General features: G+C 34.5%; 1 protein-coding gene across 1 annotated transcript; it reads left to right on the forward strand.

Moving 5' to 3' along the window:
- The first annotated feature begins 494 nt into the window (after positions 1 to 494).
- Positions 495 to 7,729, forward strand: LOC141402007 (adhesion G-protein coupled receptor G6-like). The gene is made up of 2 exons (XM_073982612.1): positions 495 to 2,129; positions 6,578 to 7,729. The coding sequence occupies exons 1-2, from the start codon at positions 524 to 526 to the stop codon at positions 7,648 to 7,650; spliced, it is 2,679 nt and encodes an 892-aa protein (XP_073838713.1). The 5' UTR covers positions 495 to 523; the 3' UTR covers positions 7,651 to 7,729.
- The last annotated feature ends 607 nt before the right edge of the window (positions 7,730 to 8,336 follow it).

An 8,336-nucleotide genomic window follows, 5' to 3' on the forward strand; every position in this document is an offset into this window, starting at 1 on the left:
AGAGAGAGAGAGGAATAACAAAATGACATTAGGGTAGCTTTTGTTGTGTTGTAAATAATTAAATAACATGAACATGATAAGTTTTTGATACAATGATTATCCAGCATAAATGTCACTGCATAACGAAAGAAATTTTATAAAATGAATGTATCGAATAAATTGAATGAAGCAAAACAATTTAACGAAAATTGCAATAATTTTCAAAATGTCACATTAACACAAAAACCAGAATTTTCCAATTATATTTACTGCATTATCGAGTGACTTAGCAATATTATATTTGAAAATAAATCAGTTATATGCAAACGAATGACGCTTTTGGTTGGGTGACAAAGCGGCTGCAACGCATTGGTTTATTTTTACAACTTTACTAAACTTTTTATATAAAAATGTTGTGGTAGGATGGCTACAATATGAATGTGTATTATTGTATAAAAAAAGCAAAACTCGACAAAGCCTCTCAGTCGTATTTAGAAACTCATAGATATCGCTAATTGGTGTCATTTTCATAAAATCAAGAAATATGGCCCTGCGGCTATTAATTCTTATAAGTATTTGTTTTGCTGTAACTGGTACGAAGGTGTTTTGCAAAAAAGAGATATTTGCAACAAAATTCCATACGAAAAAATTTAATGAAACGATAGCAGTTGATGCCCTTGCAATCTGGTCTCCATCTCCTGGGGGTATTTTTCAAATCCACGGTTTATGCTCTGCATCTACGGGGCTTCCTTTTCAACGAAAATGTAACGGCACTGAGGAAAATTCTAAAATGTATTCGAGGAATTCCCGAGATATTCAGAGCGTTGAACTTTTGGATTGTAATAAAATATCCATAATAAAACAGTGTAAAGAAGAATTATTTCAAAACAAACACAACAATAAATGGCCCACAACGGATATAGGACAGTTCGCAAATCCTATGAATGTCTGCTTAAATTCAACTGGTTTGCCTTTACGTCGAAAGTGCATTTATAACAATAGAACCCATAGTGCAGAATGGGAAAAGCTGGATACACATATCGAATGCTTAAAAGATATCAATGTCAATAGCAATGCTATAAAGAAAAATTCTAAAATTGATCTGAAGAATGCGAAGAAAAAGGGAGTTAAATTATTGCACCCTAAAAAGGTATCCACCAAAAAGCAGTGTAAAGAAGAATCATTTGAACACTTTTACATTACGAAAAACAAGGTTACCGTTAGGTCTAACAATAAATGGCCCACAGCGGACATCGGAGAGTTCGCAATGCCAATAAATATTTGCTTGAATACAACTGGTTTGCCTCTACGTCGAAAGTGCTTTTATAACAATAAAACCCATAGTGCCGAATGGGAAAAGTTGGATCGAAAAATCAAATGCTTAAAAGATATCAAAGAACACATTGTTACCAACGATCTCAACGAACTTTACCAAAAGGTTAAAAAAGAAAATGCCACAGCGACTATAGATAGTGTGGATGTTAGCACAAGGTTGACTAATATCCTGTCCAGAAATAATACGCAACGAATAGCAAGCGATCTCGACATCAGTACAAATATCCTAGGGTTGTTGACTTTTAGCGACAAAACGGCCTTAATGGCATCCCGCGTGGTAGGCATTACTAATCTGTTAATGCAATCTGATGAGAGAGCTGTACTTAATTCTCGAGCTATAAATACACCAAAGCATCTACTACGCACTGTAGAGACCTATTTCGATGCGATGACGAATGTCTTTATGCCCAACACAACCGATTGTTTGCATTTAAAGGATGGTGTAAAATATTTTATTGAAAATTCTACTAGCGTTTTTTATATATATCCCGCCTGTAGTAATGTTTCGGGTATTGCCATATACAGCAAATCTTCTGGTTCGGCCGCAATGCGCTATGACAAACATACAAACACCCATTTCCAGTATTTATATCTAAACGAAACATTAGATGATGTCATTAAAGAGCCGAATATTGTTGCCGCTGTTTATTTTCCTGAAAATGTATGGAGTGAATTAAGCAAAGAATACTCGAAAAAGGATAAGAAAGAACTAGGATTTCATATTTCGTTATATAAAAACCCAAACTTTTTTATTGGAAACAAAAACCGAGTGCCGAATACTGTTGTTTTAAGAGTGTCCATACCAGGATATACAGGTAAATATGAATAGTTAATTTTATGCGTTATATTTATGGTCTCAACTACAGAAATTAGGGCTGGGCTGAGTATTAATTTTGATTTTCTGTTTTACAAAATAGCTTGAAAAAAATCTTTAAAATATCCACGCCTTGGTTGGGAAAAAGTGGCTTGAAAAATTCTTTAAAATATCCACGCCTTGGTTGGAAAAAAGTGGCTTGAAAAATTCTTTAAAATATCCACGCCTTGGTTTGGAAAAAGTGGCTTAAAAATTCGTTAAAATACCCACGCCTTGGTTGGAAAAAAGTGGCTTGAAAATTCTTTAAAATATCCACGCCTTGGTTGGGAAAAAGTGGCTTGAAAAATTCTTTAAAATATCCACGCCTTGGTTAAGAAAAAGTGGCTTGAAAAATTCTTTAAAATATGCACGCCTTGGTTGGGAAAAAGTGGCTTGAAAAATTCTTTAAAATATGCACGCCTTGGTTAAGAAAAAGTGGCTTGAAAACATCTTTAAAATATCCACGCCTTGGTTGGGAAAAAGTGGCTTGAAAAATTCTTTAAAATATCCACGCCTTGGTTGGGAAAAAATTGCTTGAAAAATTCTTTAAAATATCTACGCCTTGTTTGGAAAAATGTGGCTTGAAAAATTCTTTAAAATATCCACGCCTTGGTTGGGAAAAAGTGGCTTGAAAAATTCTTTAAAATATCCACGCCTTGGTTGGGAAAAAGTGGCTTGAAAAATTCTTTAAAATATCCACGCCTTGGTTTGGAAAAAGTAGCTTGAAAAATTCTTTAAAATATCCACGCCTTGGTTTGGAAAAAGTGGCTTGAAAAATTCTTTAAAATATCCACGCCTTGGTTGGGAAAAAGTGGCTGTAAAAATTCTTTAAAATATCCACGCCATGGTTGGGAAAAAGTGGCTTGAAAAATTCTTTAAAATATTCACGCCTTTGTTGGGTAAAGGTGGCTTGAAAGATTCTTTAAAATATCCAGGCCTTGGTTGGGAAGGTGGCTTAAAAAATTCTTTAAAATATCCACGCATTGGTTTTGAAAAAGTGGCTTAAAAAATTCTTTAAAATATCCACGCCTTGTTTGGAAAAATGTGGCTTGACAAATTCTTTAAAATATCCACGCCTTGCTTAGGAATTGGTGGCTTTAGAAAACCTTTAAAATATCCACGCTTTGGTTGGGAAAAGGTGGCTTGACAAATCCCTTAAAATATCCACTCTTTGGTTGGGAAAAGGTGGCTTGAAAAATTCTTTAAAATATCCACGCCGTGGTTGGGAAAAAGTGGCTTAAAAAATTCTTTACAATATCCACGCCTTTGTTGGGAAAAGGTGGCTTGAAAAATTCTTTAAAATATCCACGCCTTGGTTGGGAAAAAGTGGTTTGAAAAATTCTTTAAAATAGCCACGCCTTGGTTGGGAGAAAGTGGATTGAAAAATTCTTTACAATATCCACGCCTTTGTTGGGAAAAAGTGGCTTGAAAAATTCTTTAAAATATCCACGCCTTGGTTGGGAAAAAGTGGCGTAAAAAGTTCTTTAAAATATCCACTCCTTGGTTGGGAAAAAGTGGCTTGAAAATTTCTTTAAAATATCCACGCCTTGGTTGGGAAAAAGTGGCTTAAAAAATTCTTTACAATATCCACGCCTTTGTTGGGAAAAGGTGGCTTGAAAAATTCTTTAAAATATCCACGCCTTGGTTGGGAAAAAGTGGTTTGAAAAATTCTTTAAAATAGCCACGCCTTGGTTGGGAGAAAGTGGATTGAAAAATTCTTTACAATATCCACGCCTTTGTTGGGAAAAAGTGGCTTGAAAAATTCTTTAAAATATCCACGCCTTGGTTGGGAAAAAGTGGCTTGAAAAATTCTTTAAAATATCCACGCCTTGGTTGGGAAGAAGTGGCTTGAAAAATTCTTTAAATTATCCACGCCTTGGTTAGGAAAAGGTGGCTCCAAAAATTCTTTAAATTATCCACGCCTTGGTTGGGAAAAAGTGGCTTGAAAAATTCTTTAAAATATCCACGCCTTGGTTGGGAAAAAGTGGCTTAAAAATTCTTTAAAATATCCACGCCTTGGTTGGAAAAAAGTGGTTTGAAAAATTCTTTAAAATATCCACGCCTTGGTTGGGAAAAAGTGGCTTGAAAAATTCTTTAAGATATTTACGCCTTGGTTGGAAAAAAGTGGATTGAAAAATTCTTTAAAATATCCACGCCTTGGTTGGGAAAAAGTGGCTTTAAAATTCTTTAAAATATCCACGCCTTGGTTATGAAAAAGTGGCTTAAAAATTCTTTAAAATATCTTAAAAATTCTTAAAAAAAAATCTTAAAAAATTCTTTAAAATATCCACGCGTTGGTTGGGAAATTAAGGCTTGAAAAATTCTTTAAAATATCCACGCGTTGGTTGGGAAATTAAGGCTTGAAAAATTCTTTAAAATATCCACGCCTTGGTTGGGAAAAGGTGGCTTAAAAAATTCTTTAAAATATCCACGCCTTGGTTGGGGAAAGATGTCTTGAAAAATTCTTTAAAATATCCAGGCCTTGGTTGGGAAAAGGTGGCTTAAAAAACTCTTTAAAATAACTACGCCTTGGTTGGGGAAAGGTGGCTTAAAAAATTCTTTAAAATAACCAGGCCTTGTTTGGGAAAAAGTGGCTTGAAAAATTCTTTAAAATATCCACGCCTTGGTTGGGAAAAAGTGGCTTGAAAATTTCATTAAAATATCCACGCCTTGGTTGGGAAAAAGTGGCTCGAAAAATTCGTTAAAATATCCACGCCTTGCACAGTGGATCCACCCAACATAAAAAAAATAAATGTCAAAATGTTGGTACAACATATGTCAGAGTTGACAGCTATGACATGGACTTTTTTAAAAATATATTAGTTTTTGTTTAATTCGAACGCGATCTTCTTAAGAATTGCTTCAAAAGTCGGAACATTTAACTAATATTTATATATTTTAAGTACAAGTAAATATATTCAAAATATCGCGAAACTAATACGTATGGCAAAATATTAAAATGGATTTTGAAGGAGGAGATAATAGCTTAATTTTCATTAAAAAATAGTTTGTTAGCGTTTTGTGGAATTCTAGTTAGCTGCATATTTTCTTAGTGTATTTTCTAATGCCAATTCGATCATATACTTAAATTTGACCTAAGGTTTTAGTCATGATGCCCACCAGTGCCCACCTCGGGAATAATTTTCCAAGGTAAGTCATGGATTTAAGATTATTCAGTATTAAAATCAGCTGCCATCTAGTGCCAGACTATAAACGGTGGGTCGCTGACTATAGCTGCCCTAGAATAGGGTTTCTATGGATATATTAGCGTATAACTCTGTTATCTGACCACGTACATTAACATAATTGTCATCAGTGGCAAGATGACGAAATCTTCATCCAAATTTGTCTTACGTTGGCGGTACGTGCCTTCCAGGAAGAACGCTATAAGATCTATATTAAAAATTTTACAAATTTTCTTACAAAAATGTTGATTTTGTTAATCCGCTATATTGGTTGGATTTTATGTTGTTTTGGAGATTGTTTTGTTTCCCCAAGCCTATTTTTGCATCATAAGATAATCGAGACCTTTGTTCATGTACAGAGGGGAAAGGGGGGAGAATGTTACGCTCGTGGTTTCTTAAAACATTTTTCGCAGCAGCACAAAGCTGTAACCGGCGCATTGGCTTGATTTTTAAACTCTAAATATTTTTGGCCACTTTCTCCATACAAGTGGATCCACTGTGCCTTGGTTGGGAAAAGGTGGCTTAAAAAATCTTTAAAATATCCACGCCTTGGTTGGGAAAAGGTGGCTCCAAAAATTCTTTAAAATATCCAGGCCTTTGTTAGGAAAAGGTGGCTCCAAAAATTCTTTAAAATATCCAGGCCTTGGTTGGGAAAAGGTGGCTTAAAAATTCTTTAAAATATCCACGCCTTGGTTGGGAAAAGGTGGCTTGAAAAATTCTTTAAAATATCCAGGCCTTGGTTGGGAAAAGGTGGCTTAAAAAATTCTTTAAAATAACCACGCCTTGGTTAAGGAAAGGTGGCTTAAAAAATTCTTTAATATAACCAGGCCTTGTTTGGGAAAAGGTGCCATGCATAATTCTTTAAAAGATCTACGCCATGGTTTGGAAAATGTCAGTGGAAAATTTCTTTACAATACCAGTTGGTTGGAAAAACTGGCTTAAAAAAATCTTTAAAATATCCACTCCTTGTTTGGAAAAATGTGGCTTGACAAATTCTTTAAAATATTCACGCCTTACTTAGGAAATGGTGGCTTGAAAAATCCTTTAAAATATCCACGCTTTGGTTGGGAAAAGGTGGTTTGAAAAATTCTTGAAAAATTTCTTTAAAATATCCACGACTTGGCTGGGAAAAGGTGGCTTGAAAATTTCTTTAAAATATCCACGATTTGCTTGGAAAAAGGTGGATTAAAAAATAATTGCTGAATTTTTTTTTTTTTAATTTCAGAAACACTACCTGGCCATATACCATATATTTTCAACAATATTGAACCGGAGAAGGAAAATCCAGTGCAATGTGGCTCGTTTATCCACGGCTTTTGGTCTCTGAGTAAGCTTAGTAATATCAACTCGGGAAATGTGGCTGTGTGTGAAATGAATAATCTGCATTTTGGATGTCTTATCGGCAAGAAGTCGAAAACATATAAAATCAATGATGTTCTAAGTATAATCGTCGGTTTTAGTGAAGATATTATTACCATAGTTGGTTGTATTCTATCGTTGTTTGGTTTATCGGGAATATGGTTGACAGCTCTTTGCTGCAAGCAATGGCGTAGCAAGCATTCGAATTTATTGTTGCTAAATATTTGTTTGATTTTAACGTTAATTATGACATATTTCCTCTTTATAAATGTAACAGAAATGCGTCAGAATTTGTTAGACAAATTCAATATTGACTATTGCATTGTTGAAGGAGCATTTTTACAATATTCTATTTTAGTTCTTTTTCTTTGGATGCTGATCATCGGAATCTTAATGTATCGACGATATGCTACCGTATTAAATAATTACTATGTCTGGCCAATGGATTGTGTGATATATGCTCTATGTGCTTGGGGTCTACCGGTTATACCCACACTGTTGGTTTGGTTGCTGGATCCCGATTCGTATGTTCCAGTTTCAGAGAGTGCTTCGATTACCAACAACATTTGTTATCTCTCTGGTAGCAGTTTCTACTTTGGCGTCTTTATACCCATGCTTGTTATATGCACAGTCAACATTAGTATATTCTTCTATATTATTTATGGTTTTTATTGTCGGACTGCGAAAAATTATAGACATAAAAAAGATGGTAGGGACTTTATTTTGCATCTTCGTTTAGCTATCCTCTTATTTTTCTTACTGGGTTTAACGTGGTTTTTTGGTATTTTGGCATATATGCAGGAAAATGAATTGTTGTCGTGTCTATTTTGTTTAACTTCGACGCTACAGGGATTTGTTTTATTTGTCTTTTGTGTGATAATTGATAAGACCTCTAGGCAATATTGGGTGAATTTTTTTGTTAGAAAAACAAGAAAATGAATACTTATACATTTCTGTATATTTTTATAATAATAATAAAAAAACAAAAAATAACTATATTTGATGCTAATATTTACATAAAAAACAATAATTTATATTAACAGTTAAGAGAATACTATAGTCGGACTGGGTCGAATTTGTGATACCCTACAGCATTGGCTTTTGACCTTAACTTGCCGCGGAAAATACAACATTTTGTAAAGCTACTCCATCAAAAGACGTAGAAGTATGCTGGAAAAATTCCTTGATCTTCATACAGTATACCACATGATCAGCCAATTAAAGTATAACTAGTCAGGGGAGCTTCCACTACTGGGGCACATATGCCAGCACGCGATTATCTAAAGGAGATATCCGATAAATGCACTATTTATAAATTAATAACGTTTTGCAGATAATCGCTTGTTGGTGTATGTGCAATAGTGGCGGAAGTTTTACAGTGCTGAAATAGTCAGAAAATATCGCTGTGCAGCAATTTTCGGGTCATGGTCTGGGGTATGGAAAATTCCAAATGGAGGTGATAGTATGTGGTTAGTAGATAAAAACCGCCAAAGCGCTTTGGGTTCTCAGGCCAAAAATTTTTTAAGAGCCCCTTATATGTAAACTTAACCAAAGGCAATGGGTCCCCAATGTAATGCTTTGAAAATCAATAGAAACCTTTGGATTACATATAGAGTCATTGCACA

This window comes from Musca autumnalis, unplaced genomic scaffold (assembly GCF_047663935.1).
Source record: "Musca autumnalis isolate F117 unplaced genomic scaffold, ASM4766393v1 scaffold_4, whole genome shotgun sequence".
NCBI classification, from domain to species: domain Eukaryota; kingdom Metazoa; phylum Arthropoda; class Insecta; order Diptera; family Muscidae; genus Musca; species Musca autumnalis.

What these genes read in the sequence shown, in the direction of transcription:
- LOC141402007 (XM_073982612.1), top strand. Translation starts at nt 524, where the DNA reads ATGGCCCTGCGGCTATTAATTCTTATAAGTATTTGTTTTGCTGTAACT. An exon ending in GTCCATACCAGGATATACAG is followed by an intron (nt 2,130 to 6,577) that starts GTAAATATGAAT and finishes TTTTAATTTCAG; the next exon opens with AAACACTACCTGGCCATATA.